Source organism: Lagenorhynchus albirostris, chromosome 14 (genome assembly GCF_949774975.1).
Source record: "Lagenorhynchus albirostris chromosome 14, mLagAlb1.1, whole genome shotgun sequence".
Taxonomy (NCBI): Eukaryota; Metazoa; Chordata; class Mammalia; order Artiodactyla; family Delphinidae; genus Lagenorhynchus; species Lagenorhynchus albirostris.
The window spans coordinates 39988932-40015418 of record NC_083108.1 but is presented as its reverse complement, the minus strand read 5'-3'; the positions used below and the strand labels follow the sequence as shown (position 1 = coordinate 40015418).

At 36.8% G+C, this 26487-nt stretch overlaps 1 protein-coding gene across 8 annotated transcripts in view; it reads right to left on the bottom strand.

The window, feature by feature from the left end:
* Positions 1-26487, bottom strand: part of NOL4 (nucleolar protein 4) — a 394246-nt gene that overhangs the window by 174639 nt on the left and 193120 nt on the right. For 6 of the 8 annotated variants that reach the window (XM_060120683.1, XM_060120681.1, XM_060120684.1 and 3 more), the window contains one exon: positions 6692-6975. In XM_060120683.1, coding sequence (XP_059976666.1) covers positions 6692-6975 — 284 coding nt within the window. Of the gene's footprint in view, positions 1-6691; positions 6976-11288; positions 11308-26487 lie in introns of those variants that run through there. The other 2 variants (XM_060120687.1, XM_060120688.1) reach the window with 1 other exon arrangement.

The window sequence follows — 26487 nt, the reverse complement described above, 5'->3', positions numbered from 1 at the left end:
TCGTATAAGAAATGTCACTGCAAGTATTTGCCATTTATCAAGTAACTAACTGCTAATTGTACTAGATCTCTGCCTCTCTGAATTGTTTGCCTGTCATAGCCTCCATATGGGTCCATAAACATAACTGGTCTTACACAGCATCAGCCAATGTGGGTGTAGTGAAAAGCACATGGGTTTCAGATGATCTGGGTTCAATACTAAGCTCTACCGCTTAAGTAACTATTGATATATAGTTAATTTCAGTTAAATAGTATAACATCCACTAAAATCTATGCCCTTATGTTTCAATGAGACTGGTGATTACACATTCTCTCCTTATCAGATACAATGAATTGGTTTAAGTTAAAAATATGAAAGCTTTACACAAGTGTTCATCATTATTAGAGTTGATATGGCATCCCAGTGTCATCATCCCTTTATCCTGTGGCTGTTAGTTTCTTTCACACGCAATTCTGTCCATTTAACGTTCTAAATATTTCTTAAATCTCTGCTTTCATCTTCATCCCTACTACCACCTCACTAAGGCAGGACCTCATGCTCTGTTTACAGCCTCCTCCCTTTTTATGCCACTTAAAGCCATCTTGTAAGAAAGATGCCACAATGATGAATCCCAAAACACAATCAGACCATGCTATAGTCCTATCCAACATCCTAAAGTGATTCCTTGTAAACTACAAAGTGAAGTTCAAGCAATAAAAGGGCATTCATAGCCTACCCTAATCTTACACCTGAACTACTTCTCCAGACTCATCTCTCACCACTTCCACCCTCAACATTTCTAAACACTAACTTAATGCTCTTCTCATTAAGAATTCCCTTCTCCCCTTCACCAGGTGACTATCTCCTACCTAACTGTTACGAATTAACTTGAGGACTTTCCAAGGCATGGCTAATAGGCCTAGAAGGCATTCTCACATACAAACTAATTTCCCTGTTATAATACACCTATTTATTTATGTGTCTATCTTTCTGGCTAAAATGTGAGTTCTTAATGATGGAGACCTTTTTTTCTTTGTCCTTCTAGCACCCAGGCTAATGCCTAGCACATATTAGGCACATTTGTTGAATATATATTGTTGTTTCTATCTGAACCACATCTGAGCCAAAAATCTTTACACAACACCAAGAAGCCCGAAATTGAAAATCATCAAATTAAAACAATAATAAGCTGGAATAGCCACATGACAAAGACAAAAATAATATTATTCCAAAAGTTAATCCACCATTCCTATGTTTCAAAGGCAATCTCATTACACCTAAATATTTCAGAGATATTTTGAAAAAATCAACTGCTTCCATTCATCATATCTAAATAAAATCACATAGCAATTATTAATGGTAATTGTGAGAAATATTTTATAAACTTTAATTTGAATGGTAATATCCATTTTGATAAAAATTTAAAGGAAAGATTGAAAATGATGTCACATGGGCCACATTGAGGAAAAACATATTTTTAAGTGAAGTGAAGATTGAAGGGTCCTGGGAACTAAGCCAAAAACTAAATATGTAGCAACTACAGTGACACATTAACCCTCAAACAATAATTACCTTCCTACTGCAGTTATTACGTGAAAGATTATTCTTTCAGGGATTGATTCAGAATATTTTACCATATTAAGTAAAATGCAGCTGGGTCACAGATACTAAGAGAAAAAGAGAAAACCAAAAAGAAAAAAAACATCTATGATACACGTTTTTAAGTTATGTATTTCCCTCCATTAGAGTTCTAGGTTTCTTTCTGTTCTCATTTATTAATAATTTTGAACATATCTATACCCAGATTTGGGTTTTCTTGGCCTTTCTTTTTTCATATAACTAGTCCCTTAATGCTTCCTCCTGAGTCTTATCTTCCAAGCTCTTAATCAACATTTCCACTTTCTTCTGGGCTCTAACGTTACCAGTTGTCCTTTAAAAATGTGGCCATCTGCAAGTAGCAAATAAATAACTTCTAAACTCTTTTCATGCAATAGATTTCTTCTTTAGATTGGTTAATATGATTCCCAGCTAGTCCAGTAAGTGACTTTGCATAATAATAAGCAATTTGTAAATGGCCTAGTCCAGTTCAGCTATTCTTTTTAAGCATTTCTATTCACTGTTAAGTTTTTAAAATGCTTTATAATCATCTTTGCTTGATATTCTTCATAATAAAATTGTGAAATAGGTCAATATGAAACTCACTGGAATCTAAGTTTCTCAGAGATACTACATAATTAGGTTTTTATATTTCTCCAAGGTAAAACAGAGGCTAGCCTCAAAAATATTGGAAGAAAGAATTGGTAATAGTGTCACTTTATAAATTCGCACAGAATTGATGAAACATTCCTAAGGACTTGAAAAGGTACCACTGAACAGATGAGTTTGCTAAACCTTTACATGAAGGTCACCTGACAGCCTTGCGGCACTCTGCGTTTAGAGTTGGATTGCAAGAAGAATTCCTGAAGCAAAATTCCAGATGCAGTCTCCTTCACAATAAAAATGATTCAGCTTTCCTACCCAGCCTCTACAACTAACATCAATCCAATTTCCCACTAACTCTGCTAATTCTTCCTCTGCCATGGGTTTTGAACCATACTCTAAGCCTTAACTCTCCTAAACATCCTCCAGGTTTAGACCTATGTCGCTTCACCTAAGGATTACTCCATTTAACCACTTACATCAATTTTGAAATGCCCTGTATTTTGGCATCTAAAATATCTGGCTGCCTTATTTTCTTATCTGGCTGCCTTCATTTTCTTTTGGGGTTCTTTTTTCCCTACAAACTCCTTCTATGCCACTTGTTCCTGATGGGTTTACATTCTGCAGGATGATATATTTTGAGCTCCTCTCTCCTTAGTCTATGTAATTCTGAGGTGATCTTATCAACCACAACAGCTTCTAGCAGCACTTCTCTGAAATCTTTCAAATGTCTCTCTCTCCAACCTGGATGTTTCTTCTAAGCGGAAACATATGCCCCCAATACCTATTAAACATCTCTAATGGATACTGCATAAATACCATAAACTTTATATGTCAAACCAGCTTCCTTCAAATGTTTCTCATTTTGAATCTTAGTAAACATAATCACCATCCACTCAGGAAACAAGACCCTAAATCCTGGAGTCATACCAAAATGTTCTCTGCTTCACTTTCCACATTCAGTAAAACTTTATTTCTCCAAAATATTTGAGAAACTACTATGTACCAGATATTAAGCCATGTGCTAGACATACCGCAGTGAGCAAGGTAGACATCATTCTTATAGAATTTACATCCTAATGGAATGTACAGAGGTAAAGAGGCCATTCATATGGTAATCTATGTGAAAGACATTCCCAAGAGTTTGACAATATACAACCTATGGAGCTGTATATGGTAGTCCTGCAGACACAGTGTCAAAAGAACAAAAGTATCATGTTCGTTATTACTTTTTTTACTATGCCTCTGCATTATAATTTTCCTGGACTGCCACAATAACTCTCTAACCATTTTCTGTCTTTTTTTCCTAGTCCCTATTGTATTCATCCACTACAACGTTGCCAGAATAATCTTTCTAAAATTCCAAGCTGACCATAACCTTATCATGCTAAACACCACCTATAGGATACAATCCAAAGTCCTTAAACCGGCCTACAAAGCCTTCATGATAGAGCCTCTTTATCCTCCATTCCTCCACACATTCTCCACTGCGGCCATGCTAAGCTCCTTGCCAATCTCCATGCTCAGAGTACTCTCTCACTGTTCTAGGCCTCGAAACATGCTCTACCATAAATAATCCTCCCCATCTGAATCACTTCTTGCCCTTCACATTTATCCCTGGCATCAATCTCTATAAAGTCTTCCTTAAGATTCATCATGGTCCTATGGGTGTCCCAACTCTGCTCTCTCATGTCACCCTGCCATATGCCCAACATATTACTTATGGAATCAGATTATAATTACAAGTTTGCTTCTCTTTCCTGATAGACGATATGTTTTTGAGAGTCAGGGACCCTGCTTTGCTCATTTTCATATTTTTGCTTCCTCTAACAGTGCCTTGCATGTAGGAGTTCCTCGATAAATAGTTGGTGAATAAATTAATTGGTGGCAAATTGTCTACCTTGCATAATGATATTGGGTTTTTCCTCATATACCATGTTATGAAGTCATACCTATCTCGGAATGGACAGTAGTTTCCTAGTCTAGGAGGCCACTCACCCTTCCTGTCTCCATTCCAGGTCCTTCACAGTGTCTAATAAGAGAATCCTTCTGAAAAATGGCAGTCTTACAATTCCTTCAAAGTACAAGACTCACTTCGTGAAGGAAGCCCTCTTCATTACTTCAATAGAAATAGTATATTCTTATTCAGAACTCTCCATGTTTTAACACAGGAATAGATATTTGCCTACTTTTTTGCTAAGAAACTTTTCTATGTATATGTGTAATAGGGAAGAACAAATCTGACTCCATACTGGATCTGTTTATTTTACTTTAACCTTCCTGTTCTATTGTTTTTGCTACAAGTTAAAAATGTTGCCTACAGCCTGAAATATACAGGATAGCCCATTCTCAAGGCTCTGAGAATGTTTAAAGGTATAACACTTCTCCATTCATATAGAGATAAAAAGTTGCAGAACAGAGAATAACATTTATGACCGGACCTGCCTGGACAGCTACAAGAACAAAGGATTCCCACACCAAGAAGTCTGCACTGACCAACCATACACCCTCCCCTTTTAGTATAAAAGAAGTCTGAATTCTAACTTGGATAACATCGTTCTTTGGGACACTAATCCACCATCTTCTTGGTCTGCTGGCTTTCTGAACAAAGTCGCTATTCCTTACCCCAATACCTCAACTTATTGGACAGTCGTGCGGTGAGCAGTACGAGATTGCACTTGGTAACGTATGTACTCTCTTTACCATGACTGTATTAAGAGCCATAAGAATAAAGACTCTTCTGTCTTTGAGTTGTCTCTATTATCTACCCATTGCTGTAAGTGTGACAGGTATTTAATATATCCTTTTTGAAAAACTTCCCTCTGGATTCTGGTCCCAACATGCTGCCACAACTATTCTTACGAATTCAATTATTTTCTATTTCATCTGATTTGATTTCTTAGCAGTGTCTATCAAAGCTGACCGCTCTCTTTCTTGAAAGATGGACTTTGCTTAGCTTTCCTACACTATGCCCTTCTGATTTGTCTTTTGTCTCTCTGGCTACTTCTCAGTCAGCTATGGAAGCTGTTCTTTAACCGAACCATTAAACCTTCTTCCTCAGAGGTGCCTCCTTCTCCCCTGGGTCCACTTCCCATCTTACTCTTCACAGCTCAATCAATCTGTGCTTTTTATAGCCTCATTTTGAAAGAGGTAGGAAAGTAACTTCATTCCGTCTAATGTATGGAAGAATGTGTTTTAATGAGCATAGTTCCTATGGCAATATTGAACGGGGGGGGGGAAAGAAGAGAAGAGCAAACCACTGGATGATTTTAGAAAAAAATTTCTGCAGATATATAGCATTAAAAGGACATTTTGTGATTAAGTTTTATAAAGACAGGGTTATGTGGAGGGCAGGGAAACTTAAGGGTTGTTTTGTTCTGTAAAATGTAACATGGGGATTCAGATCATGTTAGCGAATATAAAATCACCTGTGTTTGTATGATCTGGCTTTAAACCACCAAAGAGAGTACTGTGCATTTACCCCTGCAAAAGTTGTAACAGGCTTCCTCAGGCAGAAGTGTTTAAGAGTCTGATAATGTCCAGTAACTTACTTAAAAGAGGATAAAACAACACACCGTCAGGCAAGCAATCGGATTTAAATAGAGCCAATTTAGAAAGCACAGTGCTTTAGTAAATTCAGAAATTAATCCAGATTAAGACATTTTGCTTTCAGGATCTATTTCAAAAGACCAATTCTACAGCTCTAACTTAGAAGTGCGAGCAGTGGAGGGAGTCAAAATGTATACGCTATAAAAATCCTCATGCGTTCAAAAGCATACCTTCAAAAATTATAGAGCAAAGTCATCAGATTGAATTATTTCGAAATGATAGAAATATAGCTTATTGTTTTAAAGAATAAATCCATTGGGAATGGGGAAGATTGTAATTTATTCTGATATAAAGAATCTAGAAATTTAGATAATATATCTGAAACACATTTCTGTCTTTTGTATAACACAGTTTATGTTAAATTGTTTGTTCAAGGAGTTATTTGATCTATACGTTTCATCCAGAAAACTGACACATTTCTCCTATGCACATGAAGTAAGTTACTGACTGAAGTCCACAGGTCTCTAAAGCAAACTTAAGAATTTAATTGAAATTTTATTGCCACATACGCCTATCCAATCAAGGAGAAACTAGTGATTTTTTATAGTTCAGAATTGTGTTCTGAGAGCTAAACTTTCACATCTGAGTTCAACGAACTCCCAAAGACAAGATGCATAAGATTATATAAGTGAGACACATGAAATCAAGTGATTCCATATATAAAAACCCACCACTTTGCCTAAGAGAGGATGCATTTTGTTCACTGTTATTCCTGAAATTTATTCTGTTTATATAACATGAACACACAGTATCTATGATTATAAATTTCTTGGTAACCCATTGTTGGGATTTGTTTAAACTATTTTTAGTGACGATAATCTTTATCTCTTGTATAAATAAGTATTTCTTTGTGACCTTCATGACCAACTTAAAAAGTTCTTTGAAAATCGTAACATGACCTTACCTTGCTTCCATTTTCTCTCGCTTCTTGTTCCATCTTGAGGTCAGAAATTAGCAGATTCTTATATTTGTTTTTTCCATTACTGCTGTGGTCATCTATTCTGTATTCTGAAGTCAGCTGTGCTGAGAGGGGACTGTCACTCAGGTTCAGTGGCTGCTCGTCCGGCTCCAGCCCAGTTTTGCCATCACCGTTAGAGTCGCCCATCTCCCTGCAGTGTGTTCCCCCTGAAGCAATTGAACTATGCCCCAGAGTCTCATTGCCATTAAAGCTCTCGGCAGCAGAATCATCTGTTGGAAAGAAAAATTTATATTTTGATTTTATTGATATGCTAATCAGTTTCTACTTCAACTAGCATTTTTTTTTTTTGGTACAAGATATAAAAGGAAAATTTATAATGATAACAGGATAAATGTAACAAGAGGTATAACAATATTCATAAACAATACCCCTAAAAATTTGCTATGATTTTGATTGGGATTGAGAACTTACAGCTTGACAATATTGAATCTTCCTAGTCATGAACATGGAAGACGTCTCTATTTACTTAGTTCTTCTTTGATTTTGTTCATCAGAGTTTTGTAGTGTTCCTCATATATATCTCATACATATTTTGTTAAATTTATACCTAAGTATTTCATTTTGGCATGCTAATGTAAATGATACTGTGGGGTTTTTTTTTGTTTTTTGTTTTAAACATCTTTATTGGAGTATAATTGCTTTACAATGGTGTTAGTTTCTGCTTTATAACAAAGTGAATAAGTTATACATACACATATGTCCCCATATCTCTTCCCTCTTGCGTCTCCCTCCCTCCCACCCTCCCTATCCCACCCCTGTAGGTGTTCACAAAGCACCGAGCTGATCTCCCTGTGCTATGCAGCTGCTTCCCACTAGCTATTTATTTTACGTTTGGTAGTGTGTATATGTCCATGCCACTCTCTCACGTTGTCCCAGCTTACCCTTCCCCCTCCCCATATCCTCAAGTCCATTCTCTAGAGAATAGACTCAACTAGCATTTATTGAGCTCCAATTGTGTGCTTGGCATTGTGCTACCTAATTTTACATATAATGTGTAGTTTATCCTTAGCAATAAACTTGTGAAGTAGCCATTCTTATTTTTAATCTAGTAGGCAAATTTAGGCACAGGAAGTGAAGTAAAATAATTAGAAGATAAAATAATAAGATGAAACAAAGAAAACAGTTCAATCTCAAATGCAATCTCAGAGAAAAGTAAATTAAAAAAAAAAAAGCGAGAACAAGATATTTGCCAATTATTTTGCAAGTAGTTTTTGTTTTTCCAGGGAGAACAACCAGATTTGGTGAAAATTCTCTGATGAAAGCATCTTCCACCTTGCTAGTGGGGTATATACTGGTACAAGCTATGGGTGTTTAATATGCATCTGAAACATTAAAAGTGCTCAGAAACTTTGCTCCAGTCATTATGAAGACTCTTAAGCCTAAGGAGTTTAATCATTGCATGCATCTCTGTGCAGGTAAAAAGACAGTTAAATCAGTGTTGTTTATAATACGAGATTTAGAAATGATATAAATTATCAAAAATAAAAATTTGGCTTAACATATGTTGGAACGTTTAGATTATGGAATTAATCAATATTCCATTTTAAATACACAAGAAAATGTGAGTCATGAGGCACTGACTGGAAAAAACTAGCTACAGAAAGGTGTGGTCGATATGATCCCGATTTCATAAAAAGAAAACACATAAACACAAGAACAAAAAGACTGAAAAGTTGTAGTCCAAAACGTTAATACTGATGTCCTCTTAACAGTGTGGCACTGGATTTTCTAATACTCTCTATTATCTACTCTATGTATAATTTATAATGTATTATAAAATGTACCATTTATAATATATAATTAAATGTATATATAATTTTTCTATAACAAAAATGGAAAAACTGTAGAAAAAAGGGAAAACGGAGAAGCAGAATTAGGAAAACTTTTCTGGCTTTAAAATATATAATAAGCTTGTTTAGAAGAAAATATATCAATAACAGTGTACTCAGAGTCAGAAATAAAATTTACATAAAAAATAAAATTCTGTTTCTCTTAATTTCCTCTTTACATTTATGATAAGAATTTACTATTAATTTTAAAGGATTATGATGGACAAAAGTATTAAACTGTTTCCTTTAGGGCAGGGCTATCAATGAAACCATGTAAATATCAGTGAGCAAGAGTAGTAATATTCAGTGATTTTTTGTGACTATTTTGTTTGATTTCTGCTATTCTCAAATATGCTTTCCTTTTGTAAGGTGTAATGAAATATTTGATGCCATCTAATCAATTAAATTCACAGAAATAATGTTTACATTCTGAAGGAGTAGTACAGCTCACTTCATTCATTTGTTCAACAAACATTTACTGAGTGCCTATTTTTGGCCAAAAGGGGGTTAAATATTTGACCAATAGAGACCCCAGCAGCTTCAATGAGTCAATGAGTTCACAGATAATTTAAAGAGACAGAAAAATAAACATTCAACTAAACTACAGAGTAAAAAAGGAACAAGGAATCCAGAACAAGGGATAAAGGCATCAGAGAAGGTTTCTAAAGAAGGTGGCTGAATTCCAAAGCTTTAACCAGGTGAAGAGTTGGGGAAGAGCACTCCGCACCTAGACATCGGCAGGTGCAAAGTCACAGAGGCAAGAATATGCAGGGCACATGAGGAATAAGAGTAGAGAGCTGAATGCAAAAGAGAGGCAGAAGAAAGGAAGACCTAAAAAGGGAGGAAGATAAGTGTTTTGTGTATCAGAGAGCTTGGATTTTACCTTGAGTGTCAAAAGAAGTAATTTTAATTTACTGTGGGAAGTGATGTGAAAAAAATATGCTCTAAAGAGATGACTCTGTCTTGGATGAGAATAGTATGAAGGTGACAAAACGGAAATTGGGGAGACCAGTTAGGAGATGTAGAAGCCATCTAAGTCAGCATTGCTGAAAGCTCAAACTAAAACAGCAGCAGTGCAGAATAAGAGTGGATGACTAAACAAAATCTTAAGAATAGAAAATAAATCGAAAACAAACTTATGGTTACCAAAGGGGAAACGTAGGGAGGAGGGATAAGTCAGGAGATTGGAATTAACATACACACTCTACTATATATAAAATAGGTAACCAACAAGGACCTATTGTACAGCACAGGGAACTCTACTTAATATTCTGTAATAACCTAAATGGGAAAAGAATCTGAAAAAAATGAATATATGTATATGTATAACTGAAACACTTTGCTGTACACCTGAAACACAACCTTGTAAATCAATTATACTCCAATAAAAAAAAAAAAAAGAACAGTTAAGATTGGTAATAGACAGACAAGGGTCCAGAACAAAGCCCAGGTTCCTTGCTCTTGTAAAAAATGAAAACAAAGGGCATTCAGTGTAATTATCAGCAAAATAGTATTTTTAAACAATTTTCAGAACCTGTTTTGTGAGAAAATTAAAACGTGTTCACAGCGCAAGATTCTACTTTTAAATTACTCTGTTTATGTACCCGTTCAAGACCTCATTTGGAGAGAAGACAAGAGAATTTAGGAAACTGGCCATAAGAAATATGACGTAGCAGTTTCCATGGCTATTAATTTGAGAAACTGGTAGCATTCTTTTAACAAGGAAATATCAAGGTTTGAAAAACAAAATTAGGGGAATAACGTATGAGTAATTTGGAATTTTATGGACGTTCTTTTATGCTAAGTCATATGGTTATGCTAAAGTATGAAAGGTCATTTCTGATTATTTCTTTCCAAGAAAATCCAAAGAAGAGTATAATGGACACATTCAAGTCCAATTATTTAATTCATGAAGAAAACTGTGATTTAACATTTGTGAACTAGAATCCTTTAAAAAATAATAAAAGTTTCATGTAAGAAAAGTTTATCAATATGTTAAAAAATATAACACTAAAGATACATTTAAAAACTAAATCTACATTAGCATGAAACAAATCCAATATCAATTATAGTTAAAAATTAAACAAGCTATATCTGTTTCTTTAATCTGATATCATCATACATATTAGTAAATAGTATACCATTTATTCATTTCTCAGGTAAGAGAAACATCATTTATCAGGAGAGTCTTTAATAAAAGTCATGTATTTATAATTTTTGTATAAAGAATAAACAATAAAGGAGAAAATATTTTTAGACAGAGTGGTTCACTCCAGATGTTACCAAGGTAACTAAATTCAACAGCTTTACATATTTCATTCCTGAGTAAATCAGTACGTTTCATGAAGAACAAATTAATTATTCACTCATTTGTAACAAATACATATCCACATATTTTATCTTGTAAATGGTAAAAGAACTGATAATCTCACATGCCACTGTTTCATAAATCAAAATTTAAAACAAAGTGTTTGATGTCTGTATTAGAAAAATTTAATATAAAGAGGTGAGCAGACATTGAGGATACCGTAATGATTTTTTATTGTCTAGCTTCATAAAACCATGTTAATGGCTTTTATTCTCTCTTCCTTAAAGATACTTTTTCAGAATTATAAACCACAAATCTAAGACTCCTGTTTATCATAACAATTCACATCAGTTTACTGCTTTACATGGGAAATCTGCTTCCTTACCCAACAGAGTTTGCTCCATCCTGAGTGGCTGCTGGCATATGGGTACCGGGCTGCTACACATGTAGTGTTTAGATCTGTAGATATGACCTTTAGGTTCACAGGCCCTGATCGATGGTGTTTGTCTCAAATTTCAGCCTGGGTACCATTGAATTGGAACCAAAAACTCTGTATTTGAGTCCCAAGGAAAAACAGCACCTGGAGCTTTGGAAATTAAGGTGCCCAGTGTACCTAGCAACAGAGGAGAATGTGAAATATGATGACAGGTAGTGTGGAATCTAGTGACATCAGGAGGGCAGTTGAATATTTGGGTTGTGTTTGTGCTGAGGTTAGTTTTGATGGGATGAACTTAGTGTTGCCAAGGGGGCTGTCCAAGGGAGCCTGGCTCTTGTCTATCACACTAACCATGAGTGGCAGCCTATTTGTTTACTTCTTTCTCCTTCCCTACTCCCCATTCCCTCCACCAATTAGTACAGACCCTAGAAATACCATTTGTTTAAATTATTTCTAACATCCCCACCAGCATTTTGTGTGAAGTAGTTTCATCAGCACCAGAGTCAATGGTTAGTTCTCCCTATATAAAAAGAATTAACTTATAACAGTGTGTGGTGTATGTATATTTAAGTATATCTACTAATATACATAATATGTATATCTATCTCTCTATCTCTTTCTCTCTCTATATATACATACATATATCTATTTTCTCTCTATATGTATACATGTATATGTATATCTCTATTTCTGTGTATAAATATATGTGATATATATTTGAAATCTCCCAAAGCACCTGACCTACTTTTGTACTCACTTTCAGTAGCTCTTCATTATGGCCTTTAGGCCAAGTGCCTTGGGAAAAATGAATAGGAAAAAAATATATATCATCTTCGTTTGAAGATTAATACTTGGAAATTTAATCCTAGAATGCAGGTCAGATGCTTATAAGGTCCAAAAAACTATTTATTGTTTGCCCCAAAATGCAACATAGTCTCCCATCTCTAGTCCTTTGACTACATTTTGAAGTCAAAACATTCAGACTAAGGAGAAGTTTACTGATGCAGATAAAGTCATACGTGTGTTACATATGCATGCATGACTACTGCTGAAAGGTTATAGGACATTGATTTTAAAATGATCAAACCAATACTGAGAGTAAGAAAGTAACAAAGAGATTCAGTTTCCCAGTAAATTAATTATACGGAAGGGTGTTATCCTTGATGGGAGCTCTTAATTCGGCCCTTGCCATTGGAAGAATGGGCTCTAATTAAAGGAGCAGGATAGTGATGGCAGTGAGATAAGCTACGTGTTCCAAAGCATATAACTTAAGCTCAGCACAATAATTAAATAAGACTAATTCTGATCTACCAATGAGGAAATAATGTATATTCTTTATATTACTTTCTTTACAAATTTTAACCAAATACCTCTTATATGCTAGACACTCTTCTTGAGATTGTGAGTTCATAGAGACTCCACATGGAATTTGTTCTTAGACTATAATAAAAGAATTACAATGCAAGGCAGAAAACAGTATCTATCCTACATGAGTTTCATATAAGGCACAATGAATAAACTAGGTTCTTAGGAGAAAGAAAAGTTGCCTATACATCGCTGGGGATGAGGAAGATATCAGAGAAGGCAGGTTACAAGAGGTGCAGTTTGAAAGAGGTGAGATATATGATGGTGATGGTGGAGGTTATTCTACTTCAGAGAGTATAAAAGAAAAAGAAACACAGGCAGGAAAGAGCTGGAAGAGGACAGGGAATTGAGTATATTCTACAATTCTACATACTAAGACAGGAAACTGTATATTTCAGTAAAGTTGTGGAACTTTTACTCTATATTCCTTTTTCTGGATCACATAAAATCATTAACGGTTCGTTCTCCCAGGGTAGGTACTTGGAGAAGCCTATTGACTATGTGAGGCTAGTCTATTAAAGTCTATCTCTGTTCCCACCTCAGAGCCACTGTCAACTGACTCATAACAAAGCATTCTCCCAGTTCTAAGAGGACCTATTTTTTGAAACGGCCATTAATGTAATAACTTATGAATGGTTTCTTAATTGTCTAAATAAGTTATAAACTACTATTTTCATGCTTACCATTAGCTTGTTTAGGATTTCAAAGAACTAGACATTTTATAGAAAATGATAGGCATTAACATTTTTAATAATTACAATGTAATTTGAAAATATCTCTTATTTTGCTGATGAAGTCGTAGTTACTGTGAATACTGTGTTTTACTGACTACATTTATAATACAATAAAATGTTAACTTTCAGTTAGAGGTAAGTGAAAATTATATAGGTATGGATGTATATGTATACATATATACATGTGTGTATATATAGAGTGCTTTATACAAAGTTGATGTCATTTATATAAATTTGATAATAAGAAAAATGAAGTCATAGATAGCAAAATGAACTAATGCAGCTGAATAAGACATTCATATAGTATTATCAACTCACTCAAGAAGTTATTTACTGCTATAACTTAAAACCAAAACAATTGGTACCGTGGGTCTTTTATGTTCTGTCTCATACAACAAGCAGTATACATGATGATAAAATCTCATTAAATTTAAAGTAAATCTAAGACAATTATAATATAGAAGTTCAATGTTTTCCATGAAAACTGACAGCTAACCACTGGAGAGAAATGCTCAAGAAAACACATTAAATGGGCAATAGAGGGGCTTCCCTGGTGGCGCAGTGGTTGAGAGTCCGCCTGCCGATGCAGGGGACACGGGTTCTTGCCCTGGTCCGGGAAGATCCCACATGCCACGGAGCGGCTGGGCCCGTGAGCCATGGCCGCTGAGCCTGCGCGTCCGGAGCCTGTGTGTGCTCGGCAACAGGAGAGGCCACAGCAGTGGGAGGCCCGCGTACCGCAAAAATAAATAAATAAATAAATAGGCAATAGAAACAAGAAACAATGTCATGTAGTATTATAATAAAGCCATTCTATTAGAAAGTGATTTGAAAATTTATAAAAGGAGCAACTCAGGGCTTTACCATGAATTATCTTAAACTGAAAACTATGTTAAATGAAAAATAGGTGACAGATTTGGGCTAAGTGATTCTGAAAAGAAATATTCTAATTAAAGCTAAAATTATGCAATCCAAAAGGAGTTTCCCCTAATTTGGCATTTAGACAAACAACAACTCAGGAGGGTTTTTTTGCCTTGCCAGTAATAAGTCAGGAAATACTTTATCCTGAAAAGCTGAAAAGCAATGAAAAAAAAAAAAAAGAAAGAAAAAGAAGACCAACTATAACAAGCTTACTATTTGAAGCAAGTGTCATGGAGCTGGATAGGACTTTGGCTATCTTCAAATTTATCCTTACAGCAAGCACTGTTGGGTCTTTCTACCTTATAGAAGCTCCCCTCTCTGGGAAGTGCCCCTGGCTCAGAGTGATAAGACATAAGTAGCCATACTTCTATTTTGTCTGTTAACATTTTTGGATCCGATTCCTTCACTAACTTGAACAAATCAGCCATTATTCTGCCTAATGCGTCCTCTGAGTTCTTGTCCACCAGGTCACAACAAGCCATTTGCTTTCACTCACTGCCATGTCCCAGGATCATATTAATTCTCCGGTTCTGTACCACAGTCTAGTTCACAGGGGACTTTAACTGCCAAACCAAATCCTGCTAGAAACCACCACAGTTCTACATATGATGAAACCATACTAAAATTTCTGGGGAGCAAAAATGGTATAACCATGTCTGCTTTGGTAAGACATGATGATAAGGGATGGATGATAACTCTAAAATACAAGGGCCTGCATTCTCAATGAGGGGGAATCTAGTGTTCTAGAGCATAACTATATACTATACACCCACTCCAAAGTGAAGGATATGTTGTTAAAACTTGACTTCTTTACCAATAAGAAGAAGGCACATCACCTAGTAGGTTTCGTCTGGTGTAGATTACAGTGGAAGGGGATTTTCCACTTGACCTTCATGAAGACAAAATGAATCAGGTATCTGTAGCAGACCAGGATTGTGCATGGAGCCGGCGGTAATCCCTAACAGGAGAATTTTTGTCAGGACAACCAAGGTTTTAGTGTAAGGCAATGTATTTTTCCTTGAGTGACTTTGCCTTTTGATAAGAGCTCCTAACTCTTTTCCAGTTGGACATCATGAACTGAGCACACTTGGTCCACTAAACATTGTATTTAGGCATGCTCAGTAGTCCTTCCTCATCAAGTAGAAGTGCAATATATAGAAATGAGTCTGTTCAGCCCCAGCGGCGTGTGAGCAGGTTGCTGAAAACTGTCACACCATAGTTGTTTCTTTCATCTCTGCCTAAGTGTCTTAAAAGAAGTTCTTTATAAAATCTGAGAACGAAAAATGTCAGCCTGGTTTCCATAACTCTGTGAAACACTGCAAAGGTACAGTCATTTCATGGAGAGACCCAAATATAGAAGAAAATCCACTAAATGGGCAAGACTTTGAGCAGTAAGTCTAGTTGTATATTCTCCTTAGAACAAAGATAATCTACAGTTATTTTTTACACAATTTCTTTGGCAGCAGCCAAATGGTATAGAGACATGAAAAAGAAGAGTTTGGAGTATTTTTAAAGAGAAGTTGGAGGAAGGATGATATTTGATAGATCTTTCACAATAGGCTAAGGGCTTAAAATGTTCATATCCATGTTAATTTCCAACAAGACCCCACTAGCATAGGAGTTGAACTTCATAATGAAGTGTACAGAATGACTTTTCCTGTGGACATCAATCATCCTACCTGCCAAACCTAGGTTTGCTCAGTGGGATCATGAATTGCGTGGCAATTAAAGTGGGGGTAGAGGATACACATGGGCAGGCACTGGGGGCTTCCATCACCATGTTGATCTGAGTACCCAGTTTGCCAACAAAGTACCCAATCTTAAGATCTTGATAAAGTACAAAAATCTGAGAAGCTTGCTAACTTCTCTGTGGCAGAGCACTTGTATTTGATGCCTTTAATTAGAGGGGATAGTTACTTGTCCTCAGTAGATGGACACTTACTTTTGACTTGGTCCTGTATTTCTTGCCCATTCTTTCTCTAACACAACTACATATGAACCTCAGAATGTTTTATATGCTACCTTTTATCCCCCCACACATTAAATTTAATCAATGGAATCACATCGCAGTAAAAGAAATGAAGCAACTGGAAGATTTCCCTTGGAGTCATTGCTCTTTTTATCTACTCCATCCCTAACAAATTACAGACCTTAAAAAATAATGGAATGAACTATTAAAAACTTTAAAAAATAGCTGTGGTAGGGGACTTCCCTCGTGGTGCAGTGGTTAAGACTCCATACTTCCACCACAGGGGACATGGGTTCAATCCCTGCTCAGGGAACTAAGACCCTGCATGCTGTGCATCATGGCCAAAATAAGTAAGTAAATAAATAAATTTTTAAAAAGAGAAGAAAGAAGACAATAAAAAAGAAAAACATTAAAAAAAAATAGCTGTGACGCCCTGAGAGATATTACCTGAGCCTGAGAGGTTGCATTTCAGGATGTGGTCATGTTCTAAACCAGCTACTGATACTTGGGGTTACCTCTCTTAGCCACAATATCAGTCTGGAAAGCAAGGCTTTCCAGAGATGGAAGTGACACTTCTCACAATTCTTCTCTACAGCTGTAGGTTCTGTTGGCCTGTGGGAAGGATACTTCCAAGAAATGAGCTAGACAACTGACCATTTCACACCACGCAGGCCACTATGGGAAGAGAGAAACAGAAGAGCTATGTATTGCCTGCCATCATTGATCCTGAGTACCTGGGGAATAAGATGCCTGAAAACCAAAATGGGTTGGAATGAGGGTCCACAAGAACACCTGAAGCATTTCTCATTCTGCTCTGCAGAAAGAAAAATATTGTCAAAGCAATCTTTGCAGGCAGAGACAAATCTCATTTCCTGACATGACGCCCCACCTGGCAAATACCCTGAGTCGTTTAATTGCTAGTGAAAGAAAAGAAAATATGGAAGGAGTAGTGGAGCTGGTTCATCATAACTACTAGCTATGGCTTCGGAATAAGGCACAGAAATATTGCAACTAACGCAATATTTACCTAGATTTCTTTGTTTGCCATCAGCTGTCAAGTGTCTGAGGATTAAAAACAGATGCCTCATTTTCTTAAGTTTTATTTCCACTGTTGTATACAGGGGGTAGTAGCGGTACTTAAATCTACTAATTAGTCCATTAACTGTATAATTTCAATTGTTACGGAACTAAAAGAGGTAAGAATATTATTTGGTGATCTGGCCTCAGAAAGTGGGGCTTCTTAACATCACCTCTGTTTCTCTGTGCAATAGCTGGACAGGACTTAGATTTAGTTATATTTGGGGAAAATGAGGCTGTTTGTGGTTTAAGTGAAATAGGTGGTAAGTTTTCAGTAGAATTATCTTTGGATGTATAAGAAAGTTGCATGATGTGTGATGGTGTGATGTGTGTGTGTGTGTATGTGCGTTTGTGTGTCTGTGTGTTAGCAGAAAAATGATGCTATGTATTAGGCACCCATAGGGACAGAAACCTAGCTCATACAATCCCCTCCTAATACACAAGTGTAGGCTCCAGGAAGCATGATCACTTGCCACGCTGGAAAAATTTGGAGCTTTGAGACAGAGAAAAAGGGAGTCATTGGAACTAGGTCTTTTTGTGTTAATCTTTAGAAAGAAAGTATAACAATTATGGTCGATGGAGTTCCCATCATTTAAAAAAAATTAGAGCTGCCTTTAGTTCTTGTCTTTCCAGATTATTGGGCAACCAACTCCTTTATGAAATTTTGTGAGAAATTCCAGTGCCCCTTCCATAGATTCCCATTTTTTGTACTCTTTTTGCTTAATTTAGCCAAAGACAATTTTTAACTTGAAAAAAGAAAGCTTAACTAATGCATAATATTTGTTTTACTTCTGAAAAATCTGAGGAACAGAAATGTTAAGTGACTTGATTGGGTTCAGTTAAAAATACAAAGTACATGTTAAAAGGGCTTGAAGTCATGTAATCAAAAATAGTCATAGAACTAGAGGATGCTAAATTTGAAAAGAGAACACTTTCAGGGGTTGTAGCGAGAGAAATAATTTAATCCAATATTTGAACATTTTAATGTGTTTTTATTACCTGTCAGAAGATTAAAGATTAGAAGTTATACAGATCAGTTTTTTCTGAAGTATATGAGAAGTCACTCTGACAAAATTATCAAAACATCAAATAAGTTTCTCTCTAGAGGTGTTTAATTATGAAATGTAAGCTATTGGAGGGCAAGTTCTATTTCTTATTCCTTTATCAATCTGTGATTAGCACATGGTAATTATACAATAACTATTTGTTGAATTGGACAGTCACAGGAGATCACAATCACATATCTATTTAGTGTCTGTTTAAATAAACTGTGAGTCTTTTTACTTCTCTTTATATGTTCGTGAACTATTTATTTATTAATAAATATTGTGTTACTGCATTAGACACTGGTAGGAAGAATCTAAAAGTGCCCCTCCCCACAAGATTCCACACCCTAATTCTTAGAACCTAAAAACATGATGAGATATTACTCCTGTGATTATGGTATGTCATATGGTACAGAGGATGTTTAATAGGGAGATTACCTGACTGGGCTTGATCAATTACATGAACAGTTAAAAGCACAGAGCTCTCTCCAGTTAGTGGCAGAAAAGGAAGTTAGAGAGATCCAAAGCACAAAAGGTTTCTCACTGTGCCACTGATGACTTAAAGATGGAGGAGGTCACATAAGAGAATGCAAGCAGTGTTAAGGGGCAGGGCTGACAGCTGACAAGGAAACAGGGACCTCAGTCCTACAACCACAAGGAAGTAACCTCTGTCTACAACTTGAATAAACTCTGAAGTGGATTCTTTACCAGAGTCTCCTGATAAGAGGTTAGACAGGCTGACACCTTGATTTTAGCCTTTGTGATACCCGGAGCTTAGAACCTAGTTGAACTTGCTTCAACTCTTGACTTACAGAGCTGTTAAGCTTGTGGTAATTTATTACACAGCAATATAAAATGAATACAGTGAAAAACATCAAGGAATGTCTATAGTATATTAAGATAGGTAATACCACTCAAAATTATTCAAGTATATTTCAATGATTGGTGTGTATCAGTGTTTCTCAAACTTTAATTGCTTCAGAATTTCCTAGGTAGATTGTTAACAATACAGATTCCCTTGGGCACTAAAAACTTCTAACCCAATAAAAATCTGAAGTCTTGGTTTCATTTATCTTGGTCGGGGGTAAGAAGAAATCCTAGAATCTAGGAGCAATTCTCTTACAAGAGTTTTGGGGCCACATGTGAGAAATTAATGTAGATCATCTCCGACAACTAACTGGTAGAATATGCAATTGTGGGAGGTAAGTGTTGATACTAAGAGAACGGAATATGACTGACAGCTCTCAAATCTGAGCTCAGTAAGACAGAATCTAAGTATATTTTAATGCCATTTAACAAATCTCTAGGAAATTGTCAGAAAAAGAGGCCAGCCAAATATTCTCTCCCTTGATGAAAACTAATAAATAAGAGCCAGTTCTGGGCCCACTTTTTAAAAGACTCCTTAAAGGCTATGATTTTGCCCAAAGGGCTTATTTCAATACGTACTGAAGAACTAAAGATGTTATTTTTGGGAAAAAGGATCACTTTGATTACCTTGATTAACAAACTCCTAGGCAAGAAGGTCTTTACCAAGGTCAAGTGTATGTTTACAAAATCAAGAATCTTTATCCATAGAGCAGAACTGTGTACCAACTATGGGTTCACATGTGCTGAAATCATTGTCAGTTTTTGCTTGCATAGTAGGTAAAGAGTATCATTCTAGGAAAAATTGTCAAAATCTTCCAAATTTGTTCTCAGTGTCCCTCATGTTCTTTTTCCCATCTTCATGGCAAATCCACAAGCTATCTGTGTGCACACTGGCTCTCTGTAAGTCACTTTACTGAGAAACAGATTGACAGATTGACTCATTGATTATCCCTTGACTGAAATTCCCCCACAGGAAAATGCTACTTCAGCTAGGCACTTGTAATTTAAACCTTTTATCTCTAATTGTGGAATGAAAGCCTTTTCTCGTGGTATTTTCAGCCATTAGCAAGCAGATGAAGAAAAGAAATCCTGCAGTCATCTAGACCTAACTCATTCCCAGGTTTTCAGAGTAACTTGGAGGTGAATGATTAGAGTACATGACCTGTGATGTTTTCTCCTAACCCTCAAAAAAGTCCTTCTCCCTCCTGCAGTGGGTGAGCCAGGACCACTCAACAAGGAAGCTGAAACTCTCATGCCAACATCCTGAAACTTCAAGAAACTTGAGCCACCAAGCACTTCTTGGACTTAATAAGCAAACCCTACACTAAGAATTCTGAAAGGTTCTCCACACCCTCCTTCCTCTTACGCACCGGTCATTTGCTGTTTTGTTCTCAGATCCATTCTTCTCCCTTTCTTTGCAAACCATTTCCCAGGTTTCCTTGACTATTGTCTTATGACTTGGTTTAAACAATGGGAGATACTGGCAGAGACAGGAGGGGAGAAAGAGAAAATGCCTGGGTATCCCCACTCCCCATCCCACACATACACCCTCTCTGATTCAGGAGACCTCTCTGTCTCCAACTCAGGGAGCATCTTCTCCATGTCTCACCTCCTGCCAGGAAGCGTCTTCCTGCCAGGGAGCATCTTCTGTGTGTCTGTTTCCCAGCAAGTAGCTCTGGCTCTTGGCCTCTAGTAATGCCAACTCCTCCCCAGCTTTTCCACCTCTAGCTCTAGCAGAGGCTTCCTTCTGTTATTAATTCCTGCATTGCATCACACATTGCAAAGAGTGCCTTGTATTAAATTTTTCTAATGAATGACATGGAATGAACAACATTTTCCAGATTGGATCACAACTGATATAATTCGCTTTACTTTGGCCTCAAGACTTCTGTTTTCTAGCACCTGTGATGTTCTTATAGTCAATATTTTGTGACTTTTTTCCTTCATAATGCCAATTCATTATCTGATATCCAAGAAGTTTTCCCCGAGCTTTCTTTACCATTTCTACCTCTGGGGTTGAAATCCATCATCGTCCATAACAGTGGTATTAACGAACTGATTGGCCATCTTGAAGGATTCAAGGTCACTAAGAGTTTTGGTGGCAATCATAAAGCATTATTTTTTAGATGCTTGTCAAAGTATTGGTACCTTTCTAATAAATACTAAATTATTCTGACTTAAAAAGATTCATCTGAGTAATGCCAATTGTTTTGAATCATTAAACATCTTAATTACACAAATCCTTTTGGTAGTCATTTCCTTTACAATATTCAAAATAGATCTGGGCATAAAATAAGATTATCAGTTTTCCTATTTTAAAGATCTTGGTGAAGATAAAGAACTTATTTGCTCAAGTCACCTCCATGGTGACAAACATAGGATTAGAAACTGATTTCCTAATTTCAGACCAAATTTCTATCTAAATTGTACTGCTACCTCTCAGCAGGAAACACAAGTCTAGGTATTGTGAGAAGTGCCTGAAGAAGTAGTGCTACGTGGGGAAAGAAAAGACTTAACTTTCGCTTTAGGAGGCTCTTAGAGACACTACCAAATTGAAAGGTGTCATCGAAGGTTACCCATTTTGCAGTCCTTCATAAAATCAGGAATCACAGTGAATAGCCTGCTATCACCTTCCCCTCACTTAACAAAGGCATTCTGCCTATGCTTCTTGTAATTAGCATAAACTGAACAGCCATGATGTTTTTATAAATGCAGATGACCTTTCAATATCACCATGATTAGCAGAGTACTGGCTGACCAATGACATGATATTTATAACCAAAGACAATTCTATTTGACATTCAGAGCTGAATGATGTCAAATGATATTATTTTAGAAAACTTGCTAAAATTTTGAGTAAGTAGAAAAAATCAAAGAACTTACAATTATATGAGATCAAAGAAAACCGATATTAACATCAGTATTTAAAGGATACAGAAAATTAAAGTCCCTTGTTGAAGGAGAACAGTAACATGTTTGTTACTTTTCTATTTAAAAAGTGATTTTCATCTCATCATCACAAGAAAACTGAAATTTGTAACTATGTGCGGTAACGGATATTAACTAGACTTACTGTGGTTAGCATTTCACGACATATACATCTATCAAATCATTATGCTGTACACCTAAAACTAATATAAGGTTGTATGTCAATTATATCTCAATTTAAAAAAATAAAGGAGTTGCACTCAGACCACAGTTAAGATCTATGCAAAGCACCATGAAGCCAGGGGCCCTGCAGCCACCTCAACAGGGTAAAGCTCTGATGCCACTTATATTCCCACCATCACACCCATCACCCCAGATCACCAGAGTCTGGGCAAAGGATAGATGAGGCCAATGGTCACACTCATCGGAAAGAGTATGAAACCTGGATGACCATGGATGGCTTCATTGCTATGAATGAGTATTCAGTAAGTGTACAACATGTGCATATGCCACCAGGTGCAAGGTTGAATAGTACTGTGAGTAAATACAAAAGAAATGGGGAGAAGGGGAGAAAGACCTACCCGCCCAACTCTAAAATAAACTCTGCAAAAATAGCAAACGCTGTGGTTGCAATGTAGAGAGTAAACTATAAGTCAGGGATATTTATAAATAATAAAATGTTCAACTTTAATAACAGCAGGATCCTAGAGTGTTCATCATCAGTCCATAAAGCCTTCAGACATTTGTCGCCACCCAGGGATAAAATGGTGAGACATTTTCAACAACATAGTACTTGCTTTGGCTGTATTAACTGCAGGAACTTAACAAAGAGTAAAGACAGAAGAGTTGTTTCCACATTTTACATTTCTACTTTACACTCAAAGTACTGAGTACACTCAGTATACCTGAGTCAGTTTAAAGATTTAATTTTGTTAATCCTGAATTAAATAACCAAAGGTTAGTCTTAGCACCAATTTTGGGAAAAAGGAGGATCATAGTTCAAGGAAACCATGAACGCCCTCAAAGAACTGACTTTGAAACCAAGCAAACTCTTCCAAGTCGTGGGTGGCTGAGGAGCTGACTCTAATTGAGCAGCCTGGGCAAAACCTGGGCAGCCATCCTGCCCTAAGTCCTCCTCTAGAGAAAGGCTCTCCCAGGCCCATTCCTACCAACGACCATGTAACAATGTTTGAAACAAGGTCAACTGGTTTAAAAAAATGGTTGGAGGGTAACAGAGGTCCTGCTCTCTGTCTGGGGTGGAGCCTAATAGGTTCATCTCTCAAACCAAAAGCTGGAACCGGCATTCCAGACCAACCTCCCAGGGAACCAACAACTAGCCAGGGTCTGTTCTTTTTCTCTGCTGAGGTCAATTGCTTTATTTTGGAAGATGATGTCCAGATCAGAAAAAAAAAAAAAAAAAGGTAATTTTCATAACTGACCTAATTTATACTTTATAGGGACCCAGTGAAGGAAAATTCATAGGCATTGTTTGCCCCATTTTACCAAAGTGAAAATAGTTGATTCTCTAAAGGTAGCATAGTTAATGAATGACAAAGCTGGTACTTAATGGCAGACGCCACAACCAGCCCTTGGAAACCACTATGCTCTATTAGCTCTCAAGGAAGGTAGGCTTTAGAGACGGCTTGAGTATGGGGAGAGTAGAATATAAAGAAAGCAAACTAAGGAGGAAGACAAGATAAAGGCAACTCGGAACAAGCTCTACAACAGGGAGACAGCCAGTAGGCAGGAGAAGAGGTACTTGATGAAGGGCACTGAGGCCAGGAATCATGGGATTAGGAAGAAATACCCTGGGAGGTGTCAGGAACCTGGTGAAATAAAGTGATCAAGTGATCGTCATTAGTGTTCGTGTAGGGGGTACTGAAGTTGGAGAAATATCCTCTGAGAACATAGCCTCTTCCTCTTGCTCTGATGCCCAAATCTACTAAATCACAAACAATGAAAGGCTAAACTTTTTTCTTTGCTGTGTGCCCTGAAGCTAGCATTATGACTTCTGTGGAGTGTATATTCAGCAAATGCCTCAAGAATTACATTGATTCCAAACCACATTGATTCTATTTTCTCAATTCTTGCTTTTCCTAGTTCAAAAATTTTATATTATATCATACACTAATTTTTCACACATGTAAGTCATTTCCCCAAATGTTTATGGACCTTGCTTTAACATTCCTTTGCATAAAGTAGTATATATAACAAGTCACCAAGAAGAAATATGATATTTTTTAAAAGTCAATGGAAGAAGAGAAAACATTTGGGGTTTTATTTATTACAGTAAAAGGACTGTCAAAAAGTAATGTCCAAGTGAGTTTGAGAAAAATAAAAACGACTAAGAATTAAAAGGATTCTCAGGTAATAAATATTCTTTTTATAGAAGTTATATATGTTCATTTTGATTAATACTGTTTCTATCATGATAAATCACTGAACTCTCCTCAAATCAAAAATAAAACATCTGTCTTGGTTGACCATTAAAAAATAATATCTTTAAGTCTCCGTACTGATTGTATCCACTTAAACTCTCTGAATTATACCCAAATAAGAGCTGTTTACAAAGTGATTATTTCTTATTAGCCAAGAGCTGCTCAAAATATACTTCCCTCCCCCAAACCCCATGCTACGATACCAAAATTACTTAACCATGGCCATCTATAAAATTGTCCTTTAGCTAAAGTGCAGTGGATTCTGGTTTGAAAGCCCTAGGTTCTTGATTTCAGCCAGAGAAGAAACATTTACTGAGCTTTGAATGGCCAGTTTAGTGGGGTGTTCGTTGCTGATGGTACATTTTCATGATCCTTTCTCAGTGGCTCTCCATTCAAAGAAACGAAACAGGACAATTAATTACACTGAATACATCATTTTAGTGTATGGACATCCTCTCCATACTCCCTTCTGGAACAAATAAACCTGCCAACAGCCTACTGTCTTGGTAGCCACATTACCTCCAAGGTCAATACTGCCAAGGCAGGCACCTGACCAAAGAACCATCAGACCATAAAAGGTCAAAACCACAACCAGTGTGGTCAAACCAGAAAGGTGATTTAGGTCAAAAAGGTTCCATCTCAGAATTTGAGCTAACTCCTCTCTCCTCAGTGTGTGGGCTAGTGATGAGTAGCATCAAAATCATCTGTGAACCTGTCAGAAACACGGAATGTCAGGTCTTACCCCAAACCTACTGGATCAGAATCTACATTTTAACAAGACTCCCGGTCTACCCATGTGCATAATAAAATCTCAGAAGCCCAAACTCCTAACTGGGTTAGCAATCACAGCTGAAGCAAAGTCACAAGGAAACACTGGGCTGAAGAGGTAACCAGAGTCCATGTTCAAGCTGAATTGAGCAGAGGAAGCCAGAGCGTGAGGACAGAGGGACACAGAGAAAAGGTACGTAATAGAGGGACTATGTGGCAGGTTGGCCTCACATGGTGTCATCATAATTACTAATTGTGCCCCCATTCGACTTTCAAATGTGTTCCTGTTTGGGCAACAGATTATATGATAACTCTATATATAACTCAGTAAGATCAAAGTTAATTCACAGGCTGGCTGTTCCATACTTTCTGTTCTTGGATTCCTTAAATCACTGTCTCCCTTATTGTGACACATCATTCTTAAAAACACTGACATCTCCCTTCTGCCCTCATTATTTGAAGTAACTGATGCAAATATATTTACTGTTTAATTAGTGCCTTCTATGTACCATGAAAAATAATTAAAAATTATGTGCTGGGTACTTACTCTGTTACATCTATTCCTCAAAGCAGGCCCAGGTAATCTAATGTCACAGGGGCATATTCTGGGATCTTGATTAAATGACTTCCTCAAGGTCCCATAGGTGCCAAGGCCTGATTCACACTCGGGGCAGCTGACTCCACGGTCCTTGTCTTTTCCTTTCCACCCCATACCTCTCCAGGAGATGATCTCATGTCACCTAATTCTTCTGGTGATGCTGCAAACCCCAGCCATGAAAAGAAACCATGCTGCGATTTACCTTGTGGTCCAGTGGGTAAGACTCCGTGCTCCCAATGTAGGGGGCCTGGGTTCGATCCCTAGTCAGGGAACTAGATCCCGCATGCATGCCACAACTAAGAAGCCCACATGCTGCAACTAAAGATCCCACATGCTGCAACTAAGACCCTTCGTAGCCTAAATAAATAAATAAATAGTAAAAAAAAAAAAGAAAGAAACCATGCTAGACATGATTGTCTCTGAAGGCAGAGAAACACTTT